The sequence below is a fragment of the Polyodon spathula genome, chromosome 7 (genome assembly GCF_017654505.1).
Source record: "Polyodon spathula isolate WHYD16114869_AA chromosome 7, ASM1765450v1, whole genome shotgun sequence".
Taxonomy (NCBI): Eukaryota; Metazoa; Chordata; class Actinopteri; order Acipenseriformes; family Polyodontidae; genus Polyodon; species Polyodon spathula.
In genome coordinates this window covers 3,242,564-3,269,708 of record NC_054540.1, presented here as the reverse complement: position 1 = coordinate 3,269,708, position 27,145 = coordinate 3,242,564, and the positions used below count along the sequence as shown (strand labels likewise).

The 27,145-nt window shown below is 41.0% G+C and overlaps 1 protein-coding gene across 10 annotated transcripts in view; it reads left to right on the top strand.

Annotated features, from left to right (window-relative positions):
* LOC121318008 (ATP-binding cassette sub-family C member 9-like) overlaps positions 1-27,145 on the top strand; it is a 61,834-nt gene that overhangs the window by 28,036 nt on the left and 6,653 nt on the right. For 7 of the 10 annotated variants that reach the window (XM_041254166.1, XM_041254169.1, XM_041254165.1 and 4 more), the window contains 18 exons: positions 1,101-1,139; positions 2,099-2,200; positions 2,644-2,728; positions 4,041-4,121; positions 4,760-4,897; positions 6,232-6,357; positions 7,094-7,196; positions 8,287-8,540; positions 9,122-9,285; positions 9,591-9,660; positions 11,413-11,570; positions 12,680-12,772; positions 18,680-18,782; positions 20,079-20,189; positions 21,588-21,702; positions 23,423-23,553; positions 25,157-25,235; positions 26,197-26,305. In XM_041254166.1, coding sequence (XP_041110100.1) covers positions 1,101-1,139; positions 2,099-2,200; positions 2,644-2,728; positions 4,041-4,121; positions 4,760-4,897; positions 6,232-6,357; positions 7,094-7,196; positions 8,287-8,540; positions 9,122-9,285; positions 9,591-9,660; positions 11,413-11,570; positions 12,680-12,772; positions 18,680-18,782; positions 20,079-20,189; positions 21,588-21,702; positions 23,423-23,553; positions 25,157-25,235; positions 26,197-26,305 — 2,061 coding nt within the window. The remainder of the gene's footprint in view (positions 1-1,100; positions 1,140-2,098; positions 2,201-2,643; positions 2,729-4,040; positions 4,122-4,759; positions 4,898-6,231; positions 6,358-7,093; positions 7,197-8,286; positions 8,541-9,121; positions 9,286-9,590; positions 9,661-11,412; positions 11,571-12,679; positions 12,773-18,679; positions 18,783-20,078; positions 20,190-21,587; positions 21,703-23,422; positions 23,554-25,156; positions 25,236-26,196; positions 26,306-27,145) is intronic. The other 3 variants (XM_041254170.1, XM_041254174.1, XM_041254172.1) reach the window with 1 other exon arrangement.

Genomic DNA, 27,145 nt, shown 5'->3' with positions numbered 1-27,145 from the left:
TCTGTGTTTACTCCTATTTTTTTTTTTTTTCTTATTTACAGTAGTTCAAAGAGGGACTAGAAGAAAGGACATTTGAGTAATAAAATAATATGGCTTCAAAGTTACTCGCCAGGGAGAATACAGTTATGCCTGGTTGCTACTCTGGTTTTGTGGTACGACTTGTTCTAGAGTACAGGTCTCCCATCCGCTTTCAGTCTCCCTGAAATACACATGGGAATGTGTGTTATACCATCCCTGGTAACACTTTACAATAAAGGAAAAACATTTAAATTCAGGGTTTTAGGGTCAAAATACTCCGCTGTTGAACCACGTTGAACCCCACTGTAAATCTGGTGCCCCCTCCAAATGATTGTTTAGCCCATATTTCTACAGCCTTTGTCAGCTGTGGTCACATAAGCGATAATAACGGAGCACATTGAACGTGCAAGACTATAACAGACTCCGGAGTGGATACAGCCTGCGCTACATGCATCCCCTAGCTATACATGTATTGCAGCTATTAAATAACCAGCAATTTGGTGATTCCTTGTTTTAAGGTTGGTTTTGAATAAAAGGTTATGTGGCTCCCTTTTAAAGAGTTTGACTTTGCCTTGTCGGGTTGTGTGGCTCTGTGAAACGGTCTTGTTTATCACAGGGTGCAAACGGATTTACAACCTTGAATGAAAGTCAATACCAGAAGGATTCCACTTGTCACACAGTATAATGCAGTTTACAACATCCTGTATAATGTACATAAGCTGTTAAGATTGTACTGTATGGCATATCATTTTTAAATGCGCCACACATTTGAATACATACTGTTGGAATTCAAATAAGATTTCTCCTGTAATCTACATTTTCCTTGGTTCCTTTGTTTTTGCATAGGTATAATTTATTATTTTGACAGTTATTGTATTTCACAACATGTATTTTGTGTTCTGCTTTGTGACCGCTGTTGGTGGCATATCTGTGTTGAGTTTTTCCTTTTAAAAATAAATACATTAATTAATACTGTACATATAACGGGGTGGTTTATATACATTTATATACATTATAAATGTATGTCTAAAAATACCTGGTCCAAACAGCCTTTACCTAATGCCATTTACGGTAACTTGCAGCTGTCATGCACCTGAACCCTCGTTTGAAGCTATGCAGAGGTACATTCCAGTCTTTATTTTCAGCAGTAATGCATCGTTTTTTCCCAGAAGCTCATCACCAATACTTATCCTCCTTCCATGCTTGTTGTAGAGGCTAGTGGTGTTTCAGTAATTCTACATGTGAACAGATCAAACAGACATGCTGGGAGTCGGTATTTACATCGAAGTTGGATTCAATTGAACTAGTAATTGCTCTTTTCATATCATTCCATTGGTCAGCCTTTTGGGATATGAAGGATATGCGATGGCTCCAATTGCATAATGAAAAAATGAAGGCTTTCCTTGTGAACGTAGCATTTTGTCGTTAAACAGCAGCCGTCATTATTTAAAATGCCAACACTAAAATGCTTTTCAGATTGTGAAACTGTTCGGCTGGCTAGTGTTTGGCACATCAAGCGCTGGCTATTAAAATAGGTAAAATAAATAGAATAGACAATACAACGTGATTGTTCATGCAGTGCTGTCTTTATTCCACCAATGAGGATGGCCAGGGTTGTGCATTGCCTACAGCCATTTTCATGAGAAAGCAATGTTTGAGTGTTCTGTGTTTGTTGCAAGCACAAGGTATTGAAAGTGGGTTATTACATTCAGAGAATAAGTTCTGCTTAGCGGCGCAGTGCGATTCGCCCCCTCTTTCTGTCTTTACATTTGAACGCTAGATAGAATCCAAATTGATATTTCTGAATGAGTATGCACATCGGATAAGCACAGTAACACCACCACTGGATCCCAGCGTGGCTCTGTTCTTCTGTACATGCTGACATGCAGCCCCCTGTATTACATCTGTTCCATAACTTATCATTACTCCATTACTTCATCCATGTTTGTTTTGCCAGCTTTCTACTTTGTACATTGTATCTGATATGGCTAGTCTTGGTTTGTTGTTTTAGTATTTCAAACTAATGTTATCTCTTTTTGTTTTGTTGTAATATTTCTATGCAATTTTTTTTCAAAAATAGTAAAAACAGGAACTCTGTGGCGTATGCTGCTCAGAAGTCTTGGCTGCTGAACGCCACAGTGGAAGAGAACATCACTTTCGGGAACCCTTTTAACAAGCAGAGGTGAGGCCAGTCGAGCAGCCAGACCACACCCTGCGAGGCAGGAGCATTCAGATAGCATGGTGCATGGTGATAGACCAGGACTGCTGTACTCAGTCATCACAAAATACACACAGCAGCAAGTCATCAGCTTTTACAGCGTTATTCACGGAAATGGTATTGATTCGTTGAGAATTCACACGCATAATGATCAAAGAAAAATAAATGTGTTTTTGACCATCTTAGTTATAATACTGTAAAAACACCAGTATACATGACTGATAAGTTTGCAGTTTCTTAATGAATTGGGACAGTTCACCTGGGTTAGTTACGTACTAACTGTAGTTTATTTCTATATTTGATTTACTAATAACTGCATACATATCTGGGTATTTCTAGCAGAGAAAACAAATAAAGAAATCCAGTTACTGTAGCCCTCCTGACTCTGAGAGCACTTGTTGTTTCAGGTACAAAGCTGTTATAGACACTTGCTCTCTGCAACCTGACATCGACCTGTTGCCCTTCGGAGACCAGACGGAGATAGGAGAAAGGGTAGGAGGCAGCTGTATTGTGGGGTTGGGGGGGACCTTCTTGTTTTAAAACAGACAGTCACTATGATTGCATTAGAATTATCTTGCAGCTATCCTTATAGCGGATTTTAAAAAGTAACAAATAATAACATGCTGTAAAAATGGCAATGTGGATCACAGTAATTGGGCTATGTAGATCACAGTAATTGGGCTATGTAGATCACAGTAATTGGGCTATGTAGATCACAGTAATTGGGCTATGTAGATCACAGTAATTGGGTTATTGGGCTATGTGGATCACAGTATCATGTGGATCACAGTAATTGGGCAGTAATTGGGCTATGTGGATCACAGTAATTGGGCTATGTGGATCACAGTAATTGGGCTATGTGGATCACAGTAATTGGGCTATGTAGAGCACAATAATTGGGCTATGTAGATCACAGTAATTGGTCTATGTGGATCACAGTAATTGGGCTATGTGGATCACAGTAATTGGGCTATGTGGATCACAGTAATTGGGCTATGTGGATCACAGTAATTGGATCACAGTAATTGGGCTATGTGGATCACAGTAATTGGATCACAGTAATTGGGCTATGTGGATCACAGTAATTGGGCTATGTGGATCACAGTAATTGGGCTATGTGGATCACAGTAATTGGGCTATGTGGATCACAGTAATTGGGCTATGTGGATCACAGTAATTGGACTTGGGCTATGTGGATCACAGTAATTGGGCTATGTGGATCACAGTAATTGGACTCTGTCGATCACAGTAATTGGGCTATGTGGATCACAGTAATTGGGCTATCTGGATCACAGTAGTTGGGATATGTGAATCACAGTAATTGTGTGCTTTGTTATTTGGTACTTTTAAAGGCTGCATTAAGGGTAGGAGTGTGATAATGAATCAGTTTATTCTAGGGTACAGTATATGAGGCACTGTGGCTCAGTGGTCATAACTGATATCTGAGAGACAGTGGGAATGAATGCTAGGATGCTGGCTTTTTGCAAAGTCCAATTTCTGATGTATTTTCCACTGTACATAAAAAAATTAAAAATAAAAAAAAATAAAAATTCTGGAAAACAATGCTTACTAAAATAAACTGTTGAGCTATATAAAATACAACCAACATGTAGCTTGGGTTCAGTTGAATGTAAACGATTACCATCTGTTGATGGCGAAACCTATTGTGTTATTCATGGCTGACAGGTGTTTTTAATAGGAACAATTCGTGCAAAGAGTGTGTTGGACTGCTTTGTATGTTCATGTGTGAAAGCCTTTGTTTACTACTGGAATCACGTTATTTTCAATCCTTCCTTTTCCACAGGGAATCAACCTGAGCGGAGGTCAGAGACAGAGGATCTGTGTAGCACGGGCCCTGTATCAGAACACAAACATCGTGTTCCTGGTGAGGACAGATCGAGTGCCTCAGCTTGGTACTGCTTTAATATTCTTGAATAATAAGACGGAAACAAGTCCCTCCAGTATGAAACTAATTAATAACTCTGCTGATATACAAAGTCAGACAAACACGAAAGCCAGTCATTCATTCTGTTCTCATGATGATGCAAGCCTCCACCTGAATATTGTGTTGGGCAGAAATCATAGACATTAGCAACATGTCTCTGCTTTGTGGAGCAGGTCTTGAACCTCTGTGCCTGTGCCAGGAACACTAGCATGTTTTTTAGAAACAGTGTAACGTTCGGTTTGTTTGCAGTTGATTGTTAGCGGAGATGATCCCTCACCTGGTTTGTTTCCAATTAATCAGGTGTCTTTTATTATGGGAGGCTTGCCCCTGGTTTAGTTTGATCAAGCTAGACTCAGCTGGACAAATAATGTTCACATCCCCTAGAAGATGCATAAAAAGACCATATTCCTAGCACATTTTAATGTTAATAACTCAATGCCATAGATAATTGAAGGAGAAGCTTTGCTCCTTGCTTGACCTTGTTTTAAAAGTCAGTGTACAGAGTTTTTTGCAATTGATTTTTCCATTTAATCCATGTTGTGAATTTTGCGAGTGACCGTGGATTTCCTTGATTTCAGGATGACCCCTTCTCTGCGCTGGATATCCACCTGAGTGACCACCTCATGCAGGAGGGGATCCTCAAGTTCCTGCAAGATGACAAGAGGACAGTGGTGCTGGTGACACACAAGCTGCAGTACCTGATCCATGCTGACTGGGTAAGTGAGAAACTCACACTGGTCTCCGTACTCAGTCCTGGATTTCAGAACAACCTTCGTCAGGGCTGCCAACTTCTAGAAATCAGTTTGAGTGAGACTTTTGAAAAAGTACAAGTAACAAAAAAAACCCACTGTCGTTGACTCAGCAGAATCTGATAAAAGCTTCTCTAGCCAATTCCCCCAAATCATGCCCACCTGCTTGGTTGTTTTGATTTATTCAAAATAATGCACATTTTATAATGATAATTCAGAAAACTTACCACAGTTACTGCAATCCAACTCGCCCCACCACAGATGAATCAGCTGCTTCAAATGCTGCACGAAGCCTGTAGTTTGGGTTGGCCTGACAGCAGCTGCTTGGAGCGCCAAAAAAGGAGGCGCACTGTGATTGGCTGGAAATTAGTTGAATCCAGCCGCTCAACCATTCACAATGCGTTTTAGATAGCTGCTGATTCTAAACAATACATTGATTAGAAACTGATCAAAACCTACCCAGGATTTCAAAAATTGCGTGAGATTGTTTTACTAATGCGTGTGAGCGTGAGAACAGGCCCAAATGTGTGAGTGTCACGCTCAATGTGCGAGTGTCACGCTCAGTGTGCGAGTGTCACGCTCAGTGTGTGAGTGTTGGCAGCCCTGCCTTGTTAAAGCTGTTATTGAGATTAATGTTGAAAGCCCATGTATGTGTAGCAGACTAAGACATTTCTTTAGCTGTTTTTCTGATTGAGTTTTTAAAGTTATGGATTAATTCATTAAAAAACACTCAGCAAAGAAGAAACAAATCTGGCTGATATAAAAGACAAGACTTGGCTGCCAGCCTCTTCACAAGTGAAGATTGGATACATGTTATTGGATACAGTATATACACTGACTAGCCACACAATCAGAGTGCTGCTACTGGAGCCCACAATGTGTAGCTCCTGGAGCACTGATTGAGTGGAAGCAGGTATATCTTGGGGCACTGTAGCGTATCTGTTTCTTGTAATAGTGTGTTGCACACATCAGAATCCATCATGACACAACCACAATTGCTTTCCAGGTGGTGGCTTTCACTAAATGTTACCATTCTGGATACAGCTTGGTGGACAAGTTATTCTGTGCAACCACTGACATACCCCTTGAGAAGTCACAGAGAGATTTCTGCTTTCCCATGATTGTTGCTGAATAGTTGCACACAGTTCTCACACTGCTGTCATAGGACAATGGGATCACATACTTATTCAGACTAGGTGGTTTCTAATTTGAATTGTCTAGTTTTGTGTCCAGTTGCTGTAGGATTGGGGCTGCAAGGTGTGCTTGAAGTAGATGTACTGTAACCCATGCCCTGTTTTCAGATCATTGCTATGAAGGATGGTACTTTGCTCAGAGAAGGAACGCTGAAGGATATCCAGAACAATGACATTGAGCTCTATAAACACTGGAAGACGCTCATGAACCGACAGGATCAAGAATTAGAGAAGGTCTGTGTTTTTAAACTGCATTTAACATTTAAACGGGCAATAACCAGGACTTTAAAAAAAACATTCTTGCATCTGACTTGCGTTTAACCTGCCACTGCATTGTGGATTGACAGCGGGTGCAGTAATAGGTTCCCATCTGAAACAGGAAAGTGCCTTTGATGATAAATAGACATTCTCCAACTAAAGTGAAAATAAAGTCTAGAAACTGAGGGCTTCATCTGATCAACCAGTACCCTTCTGGGACAAACCAGAGCTGGGTTTTGCTAGAGCATTTTACAGCACAGGGGAATCCCCTGGATTGCATCAACCACCTGTCTTTGTCCCGGGGTAACCACAGAAAATCTGCTGGGATTTCCACCCCTATGTTTCTCTTATAGACCCTTTTCTTCTTAATGATTTGGTATGAATTGTGCCTGTGGGTTATTCTATTCTTGCATAGCAGCTCCAAAAAACAAATGGATTTTTAAAAAATAGTGATGTAAGATGTAAATAGTGTACCTAAACTGTTCAAATCATTGCATTGGGTAAGTGCCATAAAGGTTGTTTTTTCTTTCAGACAAAAGAATACTGGAGACTCATTTACACTTAGAGCAGTGGTGAACCCTGTTTATATAAAATTAATAAAAAGATTGAGCAGCCTTCTCAATGTCTTTGTGACACAGAGTGTTTTTGATGTATTTTATTTGTCTTGCTCTTTTTTGTTTTTCCCCATGTAAATGTCACTGTGTTTGTGAAGGACACTGATGTTGCTGACAGCCAGACAGCTCTGGAGAGGAAGAACCTCAGGAGAGCCTTGTACTCAAGAGAGGCCAAGTCGCAGATTGACGATGAAGATGAAGGTAAACGGCTCCCCTTTGTCTTGGCCCTGCCGTGGGCTGTATTGATTTATATGGTTCACTTTCATGTTACACAGACAGCATCAATTGTATTCTACACTTACTCATATTGGTGATATTTTAAAACGTGTTTATTCAAGCTGAACAAATGTTAGCATGAAGGTTAAGTTAAATACTGAGGATATTGAATTAGTGAAGGGTTGATCATGAAGCCGCTCTCAACCAATCACAGACAACATTCCAGTAAATCTTATCATGCTATAAAGTGTCGCCCCATGCACAGTAGACAACCAAAGAACAACAATTCTAAAGATGTGGATAATGTCATTTACTGTATTATGTTCTTGTGTTTTGAAAACACCATATATAATAAGTTAATATGTACGGTTGTTTGTTATTGTTACAATTTTTTATGATATAGCGCAAGAGTTCATTTGTGCCGGATTGCACGAGATCCCAGATACGGTACTTTTTTTTTTTTATCTGACAGTCAAGAAATACAATCTACAAATGATGAACATGAAAAAAAAAAAAAAAAAAAACTATTTTTGTTACAAAAAGAACTCTGTATACAGGCCATATACAATAAAAATGATGCCCCCAAAAAACAGCACTCTTACCATCAACAGTGTTGGCGCTCCTGCACCTCAGAGTAGTCGGCCCGCCACTGTTATTGTTTAAAACTGAAGATGATGTTAAAACATGGCTAGTAACATGCAGTTACACACACAAGCAATGAGGCACAAAACCCACGAGCAGATGAGAACTTGAGGAATATCTGGAAGCTACTGTAAATCAAGATCAGTACATTACATCTAGAAGCAAAAACGCAATCCGTTTTCCTTAATTAGTTGTAAGATCTGGCACCTTTATATTTACAAGTGAACCCCTGGCATACCGTCTTCTTGTTTCCCACTTTGGGTGGCAGAACCAGGCAGCTTCACTTTGTTGTCCTCTTACACACCCAGAAGGCTCACGAGAGGCACTCCTACACCGTAAAAGGCATATTAATAAAGTGTTGTGCCGGTACATAGTCACTGTGCTGTGGGCACAGCCTACACGTTCTTGACTGCATGCTTGTCGTGACACACAGAGGAGGAGGAGGAGGAGGATGATGAGGACACCATGTCGATGATGACCAGTCGGCGCTCAAAGATCCCCTGGAGGGTGTGCTGGAAGTACCTGACCTCGGGAGGCTTTGTGCTGCTCTTCATGATGATCTTCTCCAAGCTGCTCAAGCACTCCGTCATCGTTGCCATAGACTACTGGCTGGCCACGTGGACCTCCAGCGCACAGAACAGTTCCATGAGCGCAAACAGCAGTGTCAACAGCACGCTCACAGACACGGTGAGGAGAGGGGGCCACAGAGCTAGAGGTGGGCAGGGAGGGCAGGGGGAGCTCAAAGCTCCTTGACATCTGGCTGTTTAACTTCCTACTGGACGTGAATGTTTTTTTTTGTCCTGGTTGTGGTGCATATCACTTTTTGTTTTGATTGCTCAAGTCAAGCCAAATCTTTCTTTATAGTGACATATCGGGTTGATTGAAAATGTAAAAATCTGAGGTGCAGGGAAGCCTGCAGTGCAACCAGAGGAGTTACATCTTGAAATAGCATCTTAAAGCCTTTTCATTTCTAGTTAGTTTGGCGTGAATTAAGATGCTTTAGCTCAATTGCAAGGGAACCACACTTGAGAAAATGAAGCCGAAATCAACATTTGTTTCAGTGCCATGTGAAAGCCAAACCATTTCAGAAATATGTGGATGCACACCAGCTAAATGAAACTTCATTTGGAGATTAGCGATGGTGACTGTGAAAAGGACTCTTATGAGACGTGCTGTTATTGTAACTCAGCATGGAATGGTTTCATGTTAGAACCTTTTTTTTTAATTAATTGGTATTGTAAAGTAACCTGTGTGGTTTTTGCCTCTAGGCTCCTTTTGATCTCTCCTACTACACCATTGGCTTCAGTATTCTTTGCAGCTCTGGGATTGTACTCTGCCTCATCGCTTCGTTGACTGTGGAATGGATGGGTCTGTCCGCAGCCAGAAACCTCCATCACAATCTTCTCAACAAAATCATTCTAGCACCAATCAGGTAGTGCGAGCTCCATGGGGGAGCCACATGATTGACATGTCTTTTACATGGCATGAATTCATTCTGCATAGTTACTGCACTAATAACTGCATGTGGAATGAGATATAGATGTATGTGTCTTACCAGATGGAATGTTCAAATAAATTTAACTTCAAATTTTGACATTGCTTGCAATGCTATGGTCCCTGTTTTGCAGCGTACATTTTCTGAGAGGATAGAAAAAAAACTGTAATGGTATATCAATGGAAAGAAGCTTTACTCTAAAGGCTTTGTGGAATAATACTTTTTGTTTGTTTTATTTTCAGATTTTTTGACATCACACCCCTGGGCCAAATACTGAACCGCTTTTCGGCTGACACCAACATTATTGATCAAGTGAGGAAGCAACTACACTGGCACTCCTTCATTTTATTACTGCTAAGAGTATATAATAACAAGACAGCAACACTGTTACTGTGTAGAACTCAGTGTTATTACTGCTCAGAGTATATATTAGCAAGACAGCAACACTGTTACTGTGTAGAACACAGTGTTATTACTGCTAAGAGTATATAATAGCAAGACAGCAACACTGTTACTGTGTAGAACACAGTGTTATTACTGTTCAGAGTATATATTAGCAAGACAGCAACACTGTTACTGTGTAGAACACAGTGTTATTACTGCTCAGAGTATATAATAGCAAGACAACAACACTGTTACTGTGTAGAACACAGTGTTATTACTGCTCAGAGTATATAATAGCAAGACAGCAACACTGTTACTGTGTAGAACACAGTGTTATTTTTGCTCAGAGTATATATTAGCAAGTCAGCAACACTGTTACTGTGTAGAACACAGCGTTATTACTGCTAAGAGTATATAATAGCAAGACAGCAACACTGTTACTGTGTAGAACACAGTGTTATTACTGCTAAGAGTACACAATAGCGAGACAGCAACACTGTTACTGTGTAGAACACAGTGTTATTACTGCTAAGAGTATATAATAGCAAGACAGCAACACTGTTACTGTGTAGAACACAGTGTTATTACTGCTCAGAGTATATAATAGCAAGACAGCAACACTGTTACTGTGTAGAACACAGTGTTATTACTGCTAAGAGTATATAATAGCAAGACAGCAACACTGTTACTGTGTAGAACACAGTGTTATTACTGCTAAGAGTACACAATAGCGAGACAGCGACACTGTTACTGTGTAGAACACAGTGTTATTACTGCTAAGAGTACACAATAGCGAGACAGCGACACTGTTACTGTGTAGAACACAGTGTTATTACTGCTCAGAGTATATAATAGCAAGTCAGCAACACTGTTACTGTGTAGAACACAGTGTTATTACTGCTAAGAGTATATATTAGCAAGACAGCAACACTGTTACTGTGTTTGAACAGCTTTGAATAATTGTTCTTAGTGGGAAAGAATATATATTTCAACTTAATGGCGTGGAATTTATTACAAATGTACTCTGCATTGCATCACTTGCTTTTGTATGAAGTGTTTTATTATCTTGAAAGGACATGAAACAAATCATTCTGTGAAGTCCAGGACTCTTTTTAATTTTGAATTTTTGATTTTTTTTTATTTTAACACCTTGCACCAGGGTTATGGTCACAACAGAGAACAATCTACAATTGTGATGAAACCTGGTAGACATTTTAAAGTTTCTTTCTACCTAGAGAAGTTGAGAGTACCATAAGAAGGCTATGTATGGAGACATTTTGCCATAGTTCATGTATGTTTGCAGTTAGATATAGTATAGGTCCTGGTGGGTTACTTTTTCATGTTGCTGGTAGCTCTAATTTTGTACTGTGGCAGAGAAAGCCACTTCCCCTGTAAAAACTCACCATTGTAAAAATGTAGCAAAGTGTAGTGAAGCACAGTGAAAGCATGGCAAAGCATAGTAAGCATTGTAAAGCACAGAGAGGTGTGGTAAAGATTATCAAAACATATGCTATGGTAAAAGTGCGAGTATACTGTGGTAAACGTGTGTGTATGTGTCTGTGTATGTGTGTGTCTGTGTGTGTGTGTCTGTCTGTTTGTGTGTGTGTGTCTGTCTGTTTGTGTGTGTGTATCACTGTGTGCATGTGCGTGTGTGGGCACGTGTGCGTTTTTCCTAAACAGCACATCCCTCCGACTCTGGAGTCCCTGACCCGCTCCACCCTGCTCTGTCTGTCAGCTATTGGAGTCATCGCCTTCGTCACGCCTTTCTTCCTCATCGCCATGCTGCCCCTGGGGATCGCCTTCTACTTCATACAGAAGTACTTCAGGGTTGCGTCCAAGTGAGTACAATCTGGGCCTGGCCAGGCTGACTGCGGTGTTTATGTCTGGATGCTGATACTCTCTGGAGTTCAGGGGTTTTACCCCAAGGTGGTTCTTGCTAAGATCAGGGACAAGTCTGGCTACAAAAGAGGCTAAATGTAGGCCCTTATAAAAGTTAACATTATGGTTCGGGTTAGGGTTAGGGTTAGGGTTAGGGTTAGGGTTAGGGTTAGGGTTAGGGTTAGGGTTAGGGTCAGGGTTAGGGTTAGGTTTAGGATTAGGATTAGGATTAGGGCAGGGTCAGGGATAGAGTTAGGGTTAGGGTTAGGGTTAGGATTAGGGTTAGGGCAGGGTCAAGGATAGAGTTAAGTTTAGGTTTAGGATTAGGGTTAGGTTTAGGATTAGGGTTAGGGCAGCATCAGGGATAGGATTAGGGTTAGAGTTAGGGCTAGCGTTCTAAGCAAAGTGTAAATAAGCATACTGAAAGCATAGGTAGCCAATATGAAGCCAAGGTGGGGTATGGTAAAACATATACAGAACGTAAAATGAACTAATGTCAGTGCATAGTATAGCCATTGGAAAAGCATGGGAAAACTGCTATATTACCGTGGTCACATTTTACTTCCTGACACCCACACAATAAGGCATAACAACACCAGGGTCTTGCAGGGAGAACAATTCTGTGTGCAGCCTGTTTTTCCCTGATGTCCATTTCAGTCCAATTCTATGTGGTATTGATCACAGACATACAACACCCCAGAAAAAGAGTGAATGTTTTGCTGTTATTGTGTTGTTCTAGTGAGGAGAATACATAGCAGGACTAGAGGAGGAGGGATGACACACCTCTAGCTGAGCCACAGATGCATGTGTCGCCTGGCCTGACCATTGGAATGGGATTTATAGGCCTCTCCAGGGCCTTTAGATCTTTCCTGTTCTCTTTGGGAGGAGATGAGTGTGATGTTTCTACCCCCTCTCCTCGACCAGGACAGTGTCTCTAACCCCTCTTCCCACCCCCCGGACAGTGTTTCTAACCCCTGTACCCCCCCCAGGACCCAGGATAGTGTTTCTAACTCCCCCCAAGCTCTCTCACAGTATCTCTAACCCCCTGGCCTGTCTTCGCCCCTCACAGGGACCTGCAGGACCTGGACGACTCCACCCAGCTGCCACTGCTCTGCCACTTCTCCGAAACCGCTGAGGGCCTCACCACCATCCGCGCATTCAGGTCAAAGAATTATGCATCTTCAGCATCAATGTCCTGCACAAAGTCCACCTTCTCTGTATAAGTGTGTTAGTGTAGTTGTAACCATACAGTTGTTTAAGGGACATTTTTAAGACAAGACTTTAAACTATTATAATGTGAAGTACTGTACATTCTTCAAGTGGGGGGCTAAGCTTAGCTGAGACCATACCTTACTGTAATTATGCCATTCTTTAAATTTTGGAATTGGCAGATGGAAATTAATGAGTATGAGTGTATTAAACGCTGAGTATGAAAATGCGTCCCACTGACTCCCCAGTGCTCCTAAGAAGACAGCTCTGCTCTCAGTGAGAGTAAGACTTCACAGATACGGTATAGTTTCAGTGCATTGCAGTTCTGATTGCCCTTGGAGCTCCTAGGAACACACACAGCTCCAAAATTGGAGTTTCTTAGTCTAAGAAGCAGACGTGAATAAGAACACATTGCAAGGTGAATTGTTCATGATATAAAATATCTTCCCTTTTTGCTTTTTAGAACTCATAATAAGATTCTGAAAGTATTCGAATCTAGGAATATGAGGAGGTGTCTTACAGAAATCATAGCGATCTGCTTTTCATGATACTGATAGCTGTCATTCATCATCAAAGAAAACTATTTTAATTTGAACAAACATTTGTATGTATAAAGACACTTTTTAAATGTGTTACTGTGTTATAGTTTGGCTTGGATCGCTTCAGCTGATTGGAAATGAGGCTGATTAAAGGGTATTTCAAGAGGACATCTCCCTAAGAATAATGACTGTGTTACTTGGTACCTGAATATGATCAGTGAGTTTTAGAACTGTTGATAACATTATAAGTAATAAATCTAGTTTTTTTAACATCAAAACAACTGATAACGAAATGCATTATCAACAAAATCCAGAAATGTCAAACCAGAAAGCTGCGCCGACAGGGTTCAAAGTGTAAGCAGAGCACAGTGCAGATATTGGTGAAGCGGACTGGATTCCCAGTAAAGACCTCAGCCCTCTGTAGTGTAGCCTGTCAGGAGTGGCACAGCGTTGTTTAATGGAAGAGTTGAGGGAGTAAAGGTCTTTTCAGCTTGTCTTAACATTGCAAATTCTGCAAGCTTTTCCATTTGTCACACTTCCCATTAAAAATGGAATCAGAGCCAAGAAGCTCCCTACTGCTACCCTGCGGTACAGGCAGGCCTTAAAAGGTGCGTGAAGTCCTGGCTGGTTTTCTTCACACCAGCTCGGGGGGCCCCTAGGGGTAGGTGTACTCCAGTAGTGCTAGTATATTAGCCCTACTAAGAGTTACAGAGTATCTGTAGTGTTGTAGAAGAGAATTAATGAGCGAGCGGAGGTCATTCAGCCCATCAGGATCCCAGTGACTGAGCATCAACAACTAGGTAACCCATTCCAGTACCTTCACCACTTGCTCTGTAAAAGAAGTGTCTCCTAACCCAAGGACGCTGTGGGGCTAATTATGTTAGTTTGTTTAAAACATTTAAACAATTAATTTGAATAATTAAAATAGTTTACATTCCCATGCGTTAATCAACCTGATTGAATGCTATATGACTATTACCATATTAGGTCACTGACTACATAAGGGCAACCTGGATCTGCTACAGGTGATGTTGTCACTCTGCTGAGAGTTCCCTCAGCTCGACTACACAGACAGTGACCCTGCATCTACCGCTTATAGGCTATATAACCTTAAACACAATTACCACTTACAGTACCAGTCAAAGAATTTGAGTACACCTGCTTGAAACCAGGTTTTTCATGACTATGCTTTTAACTGTATAAACTTGTCTATAAACACTTAATATTTCATTATATGATATGTGTACTTATATAAGCTGATAATCATAAGTGAATTGCATTCAAAAATTTAATTTTTAAATGAAAATGTAAATCTTATCAATTTCAATGAAATGGTCACCCAAAGCAAGGGGATTTCAGTCTGAAGCCCAAGTCAGTTAAAAGTCTGAAATGTGTATAACACGGTGTTAGAACACTGGCCTAAATACAAAAGTGTCTTTGTTAGATGTTCTCTGAGTTAACTAGCATGTTACCTAATTAACCTTTTGTCTCCAATTATTGTTAACAGGTGAGGGTCCATGATTACTATAAATATAGGTAGCATAGGCACAAGTTTGTCATTCCTGAATGTAAGGGAGCAGGAAATGACAAAATACGCTCAGTTAAGCAAAGAAAAAAGACAGTCTGTAATTACTTTAAGAAATGAAGGTCAATCTTTAAGACAAATCACAAGAACTTTGCAAGTGTCTGTAACTGCTGTGGCTAAGACCATCAGACGATTTGAAGAAACTGGCACTCATGAGGACCGAACAAGTTCAGGCAGGCCAAGGGTGACCACAGAATCAGAAAACAAGTTCATTCGAGTCACAAATCTGCGAAACCGGCGATTAACTGCCCCTGAAATACAAGCTCAGCTAAATGCTACTAGAAGTACAGATGTTTCAACATCAACTGTTCAGAGGAGATTGTGTGAAGCTGGTCTAACTGGAAGAATTGCTGCAAAGAAACCATTGTTAAGAATGCAGAATAAGAGGAAGAGACTTGCTTGGGCCAAAAAACACAGAAACTGGACGTTTGAGGAGTGGAAGTCAGTCACATGGCCCGATGAGTCAAAATTTGAATTATTTGGGTCCAACCGCCAAGTATTTGTAAGACGCAGAGAGGGTGAGTGCATGAGTTCTGCATGTGTGGTTCCCACTGTCAAGCATGGAGGAGGCAGTGTCATGGTCTTGGGTTGCTTTGCTGGTGACAGAGTTGGTGATCTTTACCAAGTCCATGGCAAGCTCAACCAGCATGGCTATCATAGCATACTTCAGAGGCATTCCATTCCATCAGGATTACAGCTAGTTGGGCAGTCCTTCATTCTTCAGCAAGATAATGACCCGAAACACACCCAAAGTTGTGCAAGAACTGTCTGGCGAAGAAGGAAAGTAAAGGACAACTCAATCTAATGACCTGGCCTACCCAGTCTCCAGACCTCAATCCCGTAGAACTTGTATGGGACGAACTGGACAGAAGAGTCAAAGCAAAGCTACCCACAGGTGCCCTACATCTCTGGGAATTGCTGCAGAAGAGCTGGGAAGACATGTCGGGTGATTTCCTGCTGAAACTTGTTAACCGAATGCCTCCTGTTTGTGAGGCTGTTATTAAGGCAAAGGGTGGCTATTTTGAGGAATCCAAGATTTAGAGACAATTTTCAATATTCTTGAACATTACTTTGATACTCATTGTGTTTTGTTTTGTATATTGTAACATGTGTTTTCATTTTCAAGTATTTACAGAAACGTATACAAAGTAAAACATTGTCAATTATGAAAAAAACCTAGTTTCCAGCAAGTGTACTCAAACTTTTGACTGGTACTGTACATGAACACAAACCCTGGCCCTGGCAGTTCCTCTAATAATTTATCTCTGCTAATGCTGGACTACAATTGTTTAATAGCAATTACACAAGTATACTTTCAAACAAGCACTTCATATGACAATATGTGTTAAGCAGCTTAGTTACTTTTCAACAAGGTTCAAACTCTGAGGCTTTTCATGCGCATATTAAAAACACAAATAAAAATACAATTAATTACTCTAGTTCCACAAGGGAAAGGCAATGAATTTTATACTCAATGATTCCTTGACGTTGTAGTTCAGTTTTTACTTCGTTCCTTTATCTTCAAACCCAAGTTGGGGTTTCAGCACACTGCTCTGTGTTTATTTTATCTTTGATTGCTTCTCCCATAGGCAGACAACATTTCTCAAGGTGCTGTGTTTTATAGCTGAGACAGAAGCTAGTCAAATCCGGGAATGGTTCTTATTGACGCGTAGATAAACTGACTCTCAGACATCTCTTTTCAACATGGAGCTTTCTTGGACGTTCGTTTATTGTAGGGTACACAATCTTCTTGCGGGCAAGAGGTATAAATCTTAATGCTATCTTCTCTTATGGAGCCATGTTAGACTCAGAAACCAATTGTAAAAGAGCTAAGTGTTGCTCATATGGCTTTCCTGAATAAACCATTTAAAAAAAAAATCCGGGAACCAAATCGGAAACCAAGTCAAAGTTCTGGCTGCAAGTTGCCAGCTCTTATAGGACTTTCACATAAAGACCTATACATTACCCCTGTAACTGTCTTCCATTGTGTTGGACAATGGGTTGCATCAGCCTGCATGGGATGAATATATTATCTAATTTATGACTTCCTTCCAGCTTTCGTTTCCTCCATAAATTCTGCCGGGTGCTTGGAAGCTGCTCCAGTCAATAGGTCACATGCTGCCCTACATTCTTTGTGCTCAAGAATTAATCCAAAAGATCAGTTAAATTCAAACAACCTCAATACGCCTGTGAAAACGAAACATTTACCAACAGCTATAGACTCATGTGGGTTTCATGACAGCGCTGTCTTGCTCGTGTTGTTTTAAATATTAGCTGCAGTTGATATACAATCCATTGAAGCATGTTTGCATCAAAATGTATTATAAATGAAGCGACCAAAGTACAGTAATATATTTGCCAGGTCAAAAACAAAATGATGACACCTAACTTGTATTAATTTTGTCTTGTATTATTGTTTAAGGGCTTTGCTTTGTGGCTGAAGACTTGTGATGCAGTAAACAGGCTTCCTCTGTAGAGATTCCATGTCTATGCTTTACAAGCTATCCCGTGATAGTTACTGCACACGAAACACTGGACTGGCTGCTGAGACCTGCTGGAGTATAATGAATTCTGCTTCGTTGCTGTTTTATTCAGCATATATAATATATAGAGAATATATATATATTATATATATTATATAAGATATATATATATATAAGAGAGGAGAGATAAGAGAGAGAGAGAGAGAGAGAGAGAGAGAGAGAGAGAGAGAGAGAGAGAGAGAGAGAGAGAGAGAGAGAGAGAGAGAGAGAGAGAGAGAGAGTTCTCTGTGTATCTGTATATATATATATATATATGCTATTCCCAGTGAAGCTGGTTATGGTAGTGCAGTCATTCATCCATACTCTAGATACTTATGCACTCAGAACAAAGAACCCACGTGGTGTAACTGCTCCAGCTCTGTACACAGAGGAAATGCGTTGAGCTTGCTGCTTGGCATAGCTGACTCTTAAGTTATTGTCCTGTGGCTAGTAGTGAGGCAGAAGAGAACCATTGAGAGTATGCAGTCATGGAAAGAATTGAAACGTAACTGCACAAGGTACTGCAGATTTGATTATGCGATATTGTTAGAGCACGGCACATTAATAGTAAGGAAGCTAGGCGGGCTCTGAGTTTTCCATTTCAGTTATATTCCCACACTTGTCAATAATATATGCGCACATGTGACATGACTTTATTTGGTTAACTTTGTATCATTTGGTGCATGGCGCCCTGGTCTCTTGAGTGCGGCTATTTATGTACTATACAATTGAGACTAATTATGTTAAACCATTAACTAACGTGATCGTTAACTAACATATGGTTGTTTTTATTATTATAGAGATTTAACTTAGAAATACACTAGCATTGACTGATGCCACATTGCATATGCACCCTGCTAGCTGTGTAAAGCTGTGTGAGTATGCAGTGCACTTGGTATGCACCCTGCTAGCTGTGTAAAGCTGTGTGAGTGACGCAGTGCACTTGGTATGCACCCTGCTAGCTGTGTAAAGCTGTGTGAGTACGCAGTGCACTTGGTATGCACCCTGCTAGCTGTGTAAAGATGTGTGAGTGACGCAGTGCACTTGGTATGCACCCTGCTAGCTGTGTAAAGCTGTGTGAGTGACGCAGTGCACTTGGTATGCACCCTGCTAGCTGTGTAAAGCTGTGTGAGTACGCAGTGCACTTGGTATGCACCCTGCTAGCTGTGTAAAGCAGTGTGAGTAATGCGGTGCACTTGGTTTCTATGTTGCAGACATGAGACCCGTTTCAAGCAGCGCATGCTGGAGCTGATTGACACAAACAACGTCGCCTACTTGTTTCTCTCTGCTGCCAACCGGTGGCTGGAGGTCAGAACGGTGCGTGTGGAGGCTATCTGCTTAAACAACCGATACTGTCAGCAATGTGGATACTGTATATTCAGCTATCTGCTTAAACTGACAACCGATACTGTCAGCACTGTGGATACTGTATATTCAGCTATCAGCTTAAACAACCGATACTGTCAGCACTGTGGATACTGTATATTCATGTGTTCAACTTGTACACATAAATATGCTGGCACTAACCACGACCCCTTAAAAATAATGGCCACAAATGTTTAATGAATTTCAGCTGAATACCACAGAAATAACACATGAATATCTACTACACTTCCTCTGAGTTCTAAAGTCATTCATTTTGAATCCAGCCCTGTTAACTCATGTGGATTTAATTATCCGTATTCATTCCATGTCCCTTTGTAACAAGTGATGCGTATCACAATATATAAGGCATGCATTCATGCATGGAATGAATCCCCAGGTGACAATTAAGAGGTCATGAATGCATATATTAACATTAATAATAATGCATCAATCACAGAAAGTTATTTAACAACATAAGAAAGTGTACGAACGAGAGGAGACCATTCAGCCCATCTAAGCACATTCCTACTAGCTGATTGATCTCAGAACTTTGTCTAGCTGGGCCTTAAAGGATCCACTCCTGTAGTCTAAATATCAGCTCCTGTAGTCTAAATATCCACTCCTGTAGTCTAAATATCAGCTCCTGTAGTCTAAATATCCACTCCTGTAGTCTAAATATCCACTCCTGTAGTCTAAATATCAGCTCCTGTAGTCTAAATATCAGCTCCTGTAGTCTAAATATCAGCTCCTGTAGTCTAAATATCAGCTCCTGTAGTCTAAATATCAGCTCCTGTAGTCTAAATATCAGCTCCTGTAGTCTAAATATCAGCTCCTGTAGTCTAAATATCAGCTCCTGTAGTCTAAATATCCACTCCTGTAGTCTAAATATCAGCTCCTGTAGTCTAAATATCAGCTCCTGTAGTCTAAATATCAGCTCCTGTAGTCTAAATATCAGCTCCTGTAGTCTAAATATCCACTCCTGTAGTCTAAATATCCACTCCTGTAGTCTAAATATCAGCTCCTGTAGTCTAAATATCCACTCCTGTAGTCTAAATATCCAGTGCATAGTTGACAAGAGGATGGTTCTTGACAGAGGGATTGGTGGGTGATAGCTGTGAGGAAGTGCGATGTGTGGAGTTTGTGGGGGGAGCTCAGCGTTTAGCAAGGACAGTGCCTCTTCCTGCTTCTCAACATACTGAGGAAGGGACAATGCCGTGCCCGAGGCTCACTGCTGTGTGTTGGTTGCAGGATTATCTTGGTGCTGTGATTGTACTCACGGCTGCTGTCACGTCAATATGTACTTCTGAGAACGGACTTCAATCAGGACTGGTGGGACTGGGACTCACCTACGCTCTTACAGTAAGTATTTCATCATTTAGATGTGTAATTCCTTTTTTTATCTGTGTTTTCTCTTACACCACGGCTCATGAATTATGCCTACATTCACACTATAGCAATCATTCAAGGCCATGCTTAACAAAAAAAAACATGAAACCTGCATGATGATAATAGCAAAACATCTGCCTTTAAAATGAGATCCCTAGAACCCCAAGTGTGCTCACCTGGTAAAGGCATGACTGTTGTGCTGGGTGAATTGTACAGTCAGGGGAGCCAGGTTCGTGTGCTGGCTGTATGTTGTTGTGGGACATTCCACAAGGGGTATCACGTTGACTGGCATTCCTGTGGTTTTGGGAGTCAAACTTGCCAGTTTCTTCTCATCATGCTACAACAGCACCTACTGGCCAGGTGCTCAAAGTGGACACCTGCAGAGCTGGACTTTGTCCTCCAGAGGTTGGTAGCTTGTCGGTGTAGAGCTCCAGGGTGTAAAGGGGCAATTAGCTTGGTCTTGAGATGCACACTGACCTCCTGTTCTTCTGAGTTGTCATGGGGATTGCTTTGGTGAAGATGATTGGACATTCTACACTGGGAGTTAAATAAGGGCTAAAATAATTAGACAGGTCTATATATATATATATATATATATATATATATATATATATATATATATATATATATATATATATATAATATATATTTTTTTTAAAAAAGATATATGTCTAAAAACATATATCTATATGTTTTTAGAAAAAAGTCTACACAAGACCATAGTGGTCCATAATTATCTTCTTACCTAAAAGTAATGATCTAATAAGCTCCACATGAAATATGAGCTAACTGAGAATTGAATCCAGGCCTGCTGTACTTACTTACCAAGACGTCTGCCAGGAGGAATTCGGCTGTCTCAGTGCTTTCAAACGGAAGATCTATGACTGATTATAACAGATTAGACATCATTGGAAAGGGTTTGAGAATATTCTGAGAACGTTGTGTTTGGTAAAAGAGCCATTTAAATTAGAAAGAAAAAGTTTGAACCCCAGGTCACTGTGTGCCTCTTGTGACCTGCAGGTTCTCTTAATGTAAGCACTGGAAACTGTTTAAGGAGAGCTAATCTCACAAGTCACCATGCATCACCTTACACATGCAGTGTGAAGCACATATTATTTTTCTTGGTCTATTTAAGGACATATGTTCTGGAGTACACTATAATCACTAAGCTCTGTCACCTGCCTTGAGCTCTTACATATATACACATGCTGCCCGTTATATTTAAATGGATGTTGTGAATGTCATTTATAAATCTTTTTGAGCTCCTTAAATCTGTGCGACAAACAAATTACTGCTTTTGTCAAATACATTTCTTTCTTTCAAATATGAATTTCAGCAGTACTCAGTTACTTTCATCTTTCTTTGACTCAGTTGACTAACTACCTGAACTGGGTAGTGAGGAGCCTGGCAGATCTGGAGGTGCAGATGGGAGCAGTGAAGAAAGTCAATGGCTTCCTGAGCACAGAATCAGAGAACTACGAGGGCGGTACGGTATATAGTAGAGGAGACACCAAGCACGTTCGTAGAGTATATAGGCTGAGCTATGCGGGCTCTATCGGTACGGCATATAGTAGAAGAGCCACCATGCACGTTCATAGAGTATATAGGCTGAATTACGAGGGCTCTATCAGTACGGTATATAGTAGAGGAGCCACCATGCACGTTCATAGAGTGTATAGGCTGAACTGTGAGGGCTCTATCAGTACGGTATATAGTAGAGGAGACACCATGCACGTTCATAGAGTATATAGGCTGAACTACGAGGGCTCTATCAGTACGGTATATAGTAGAGGAGACACCATGCACGTTCATAGAGTGTATAGGCTGAACTACGAGGGCTCTATCAGTACGGTATATAGTAGAGGAGACACCAAGCACGTTCATAGAGTATATAGGCTGAACTACGAGGGCTCTGTCAGTACAGTATATAGTAGAGGAGCCACCATGCACGTTCATAGAGTATATAGGCTGAACTACGAGGGCTCTATCAGTACGGTATATAGTAGAGTAGACACCATGCACGTTCATAGAGTATATAGGCTGAACTACGAGGGCTCTATCAGTACGGTATATAGTAGAGGAGCCACCATGTACGTTCATAGAGTATATAGGCTGAACTACGAGGGCTCTGTCAGTACGGTATATAGTAGAGGAGCCACCATGCACGTTCATAGAGTATATAGTCTGAACTACGAGGGCTCTGTCAGTACGGTATATAGTAGAGGAGACACCATACGTTCATAGAGTATATAGGCTGAACTACGAGGGCTCTATCAGTACAGTATATAGTAGAGGAGACACCATGCACGTTCATAGAGTATATAGGCTGACTACGAGGGCTCTAGTACGGTATATAGTAGAGGAGACACCAAGCACGTTCATAGAGTATATAGGCTGAACTACGAGGGCTCTATCAGTACAGTATATAGTAGAGGAGACACCATGCACGTTCATAGAGTATATAGGCTGAACTACGAGGGCTCTATCAGTACGGTATATAGTAGAGGAGACACCAAGCACGTTCATAGAGTATATAGGCTGAACTACCAAAAAAAAAAAAAAAAAGCTAATTGTAAGTAAACATACAACTGGAGTGCACTTTATTTTCACAAAGACAGAAAACAAAACGTCACCTTATTGACACCGAGCCAGCGGACTGGGAGCCATTTGATTCAGTATCAACAAAAAATGTTTTATAGACTTCCTTAGATCCTGCTCAGTTCCTGCTTAATCGATGTTGGGATTATCATTTCAAAAGTCATACTCAATTGCTTGTGTGTTACTTCAATATAGAATGCATAAGGCATCTACTAAAAAAAGACTACTACTCCGTGCTATGAAACTTACTGTGTACCCTGAGAAGCCACTAGCCAAAGCGTTTGCTTACTTGAGTGAATTTCTTCTACAGTTCAGATTGAGCATTTTGATTAGTATAGAAACCCCAACAACAAAATCAACCTCAAAACAACCTCTGTTGCTTTTAAGATCACATCACATTTCAGTGCCAGATAACATGCACTAAACCCAGTTCGTTTTGCTTCACACAAACCCTTTCAAACAAACCAAACAGCTTTCACTTTGAAACAAATTGCCCGAAGGAACCAAAGTGTCAGTGGGCCCACACAGGGACTGGGAATGATGTTACGCAGTATAAGACATCTCTAGCAGGAAGTTCACTTCAAGCAGGATGTTTTGTTTTTCTTCAGATCTCTCTCAAGTTCCAGAGGATTGGCCTCAGCAAGGGGAGATCAAGATCCAGGACCTGTCTGTGCGATACGACTCCGTTCTGAAACCAGTGCTGAAGCATGTAAACGCATACATCAACCCTGGACAAAAGGTACAGTACACGCACACGCACACACGCACACACGCACACACGCACACACACATACGCACACACGCACGCACGCACTCACACACACATAAATGCACGCACGCACACACACTCACACACATGCACGCACTCACACACACACGCACATGCGCACACATGCACACATACACACACACACACACATACACGCACACACACACACACACACACACACACACACGCACGCACACACATACATGCACACACATACACACATGCGCACACACACACACACACACACACACACACATCATTTTATTTTCCTGTTCTCAGCTTTATCTAACCTGTTTGGATGCTCTGGGCTCTGTCACCTCTTTCTTCAGTTCCTAGTCATTTGTTTCCAGTTACATTTTCTTATTTCACCCCTTACCTTTTTGTCATGTTTGCAATTATTCTTAGTGGTTCTGTTGCAATGATTGAACTAAAATATTTTGATCAGTTTGTGTTTTAAGTGTGAGTTCAGTATCTACTCTTCAGTTATAGATGTAATATAGGCTTGATCAGCCAAAGAGTTTGTATATGAGTAAGCACTGGTGCCACCTTGTGCACTGCAGTGTATTGACAGCAAAACAGAAGGAAACTTGTTTCCAAAGTGGCAGATCACTAGATGGCGCTGACTCTTACTTCCAAGACACTGGCTAGTCTAGCCTGTGTTACGTGTATCTATGGCAGGAACCTGGAGCTACTAAATCTAGGAGAAGCACCCTAACACAAACAGTATCTGAGTCATTTCAATTAGAAACAATCAGGATAATTGCAAACCTCAGAAACATGTAATTGCCTCCCAGGGACTGAGTCTGTACAGCATACCCCTATAGAAACCTCCACTCTTTACCCGCAGGAACAAGATACCACAAAGAGAGGCAGCAGTGACAAGCCCTCTGTACACTGATTCAGAGATCTGGCAAACCTAGCTGACAGGGAGAGCATATACAGCAAGTTTCTCTTTATCATCTCACTGATTTGTGTCCAGGGCCAATTTACAAGCTGTATTAAATGTGCACAGTATAAATAGTTTACAAAGCTCTGCTGCCCTGTTTCCATTTCAACTGGACTCACTACAATTAGCTAAACTATATATATATATATATATATATATATATATATATATATATATATATCGAGATATAGAGAGAGAGAGAGAGAGAGAGAGAGAGAGAGAGAGAGAGAGAGAGAGAGAGAGAGAGGTGTCAGTGTTCTGTACAGCAGATGTTATGCATTATTTTACAGTACCGTTGCTTAATGTTTTTAAACATGTTTATTGTTTTCACAATGATATGGGCTCTTACTTGGTTATATACTATTGCCAGTGAAAATGGGGATGAGATGTTTACAGATCTGCGTTACTATGCAGCAGCATGGTAGGTTAGGACAGTAACATTGATAAATACCCCATTAAACTTTGTGTTTGTGTTTTGATTTGGTTGTCGTTAAAATAGTCCTGCTTAAAGCTCATGTATAAGTGTAACTTCTTCCAGTGCAGGGCTCCCTCTGCATTGTGGCAGAGGTAGCTTCTTCCAGTGCAGGATTTCAGCAGCAGTCAGTAACTCAGTCCTCTCTCTGACAGGTTGGGATCTGTGGCCGCACAGGCAGTGGAAAATCCTCTCTCTCCCTGGCCTTTTTTAGGATGGTGGACATGTTTGAAGGTTAGTTTCCACGAATCAAGGCACTTTAACAAGAAACTTGAGCAACAATGGCTGAGCACGCACTGACAGCATGCAGGCATTGGCAGGTTTATAACATTCTTACCTGATTCAATATTAGCACAAAAAAATGTTGACGGTTCATATTAATGGCTATCCTGTGCAGAGCTGCTTCTCGACATAAACCATTACGCCAGCTTGGCCGCTGCATGCAAGGCAGAGGGTTTTTATCAGCCTTTGTTAGCTGCTTTCAGGGCAGGGAAATCTTACATTTCCTCCAGCAAAACAGGGCATCCAATGTAAAAGTGCAAAATGTGAGCTTTGATCATATCTACATTTACTCGGCATGCACTGTATGTAAACTCACATTTAGCAAAAGGTCATCTCTTGCGTATTGTTTCTTTATAGTGTAAACAGTTGAGACAGAAACATTTGTTAGGGAGAACAATGATTAATTGTGAGGCATTTCAACTGTGTATGACACATGACTGATAATGACTTCCTGCTGCTGAAATGCTAGTCACAGTCGCAAGCTTTTCCTTTTCTATGTTCACTACCTTCCCTGCTTCTCATTAGCTCACCTAATCATTTTCCAGACCAGTTGTGGTTTACACGACCAGTGTAACACGCGGCCCTTATAAAGCATGCAGAAATTCTCCAAAAAATGTGTAAAAGCACGTGCGGCGTACTGTAGGTAAGCAGTAACACAGGAGAAGACAAGACACGTTAGGAGGCATGAAGCCTTCAGATGTGTTATTGTGCTTAGAAAAAGACATGCTGCACTGCGCGAGAGAGCAGCGGAATGTGTCTCCCGGTTACTCAGGGGAATACATCATCAAGAGCAATATGTTTTACATGTGCTAACATTATTGTAAAACCAAACAAATTACTTGGAAAATGTTGGCTGACTTTTCAAATCCTCCTTCTCTCTCAATCAATTAAAAGCAATGTATTCTGTCCTTAGGGAAGATTATCATCGATGGAATAGACATCAGCAAACTGCCTCTGCCCACCCTGCGGTCCAGACTGTCCATTATCCTGCAGGACCCTGTGCTGTTCAGCGGCTCTATTCGGTAAACGTTAGAGCGATGTGGAGCGCGCAGTGAAGCAAGACTCGCACCTGCTGCATTCACACTTACCTGAATGCATCTCTGAGTGCAACATCCTGGGGTAGTTTTGAATCTACATTAATTACTACCAGAGTAAAGCTCAAGGGAGCTGAGCTAGATTTGAAGCAGACTGTCCTCATATCTGGGGTACTGTCGTACTGAGGCTGTTAACAGACAATGAAAATGTCAGCTCCTTGGATGAGAGGAAAATTAGCTTCCAACCAGCTTTTAAATGCGTGCAGAAGAGTTAATTACCATTGATTGGATACTCATTGTGTTGTTTTGAAATGAATACATCAATAAATGGATTTATTTAATACCTGCTGATAAGTACTTCTGAAAGCAATTACGAGCATGACTATCTGCACAGCCCTAGTACCTTATTCGCTGGGCGCCACAGTGAGTGGGAGATCGTGACTGGGGTTGAACCTCAGTCTAAAGGTCAGATAAGAAAGTACAATAATAATTATAATAGTCATAATAATTTGGTGACTTTTCCCAGTGGAAAGATAAGGGATTACAAAACATGAGATATTTTGGGCAGATCAAACCCCCACTGCCTTTCGCACTGAAGCTCAGTGGCTACATTCCAGAACGAGAGCTGTTGCCTAATAAGGCCATTTAACTGCTCTGCTTCTGGAGGTAAGAGGGACAGCCTTTAAATAAATAGCAACTGAATCCTAAACTTTTAGCCCAACTAGAACTCCAGCCCTGACCCTAATTGATCAGATCTGCCATGTAGAACTGAATTGCTTTTTAGTGATATCTATGTTAAACAGTCCAGTTTAATGGGTACAGTATGCA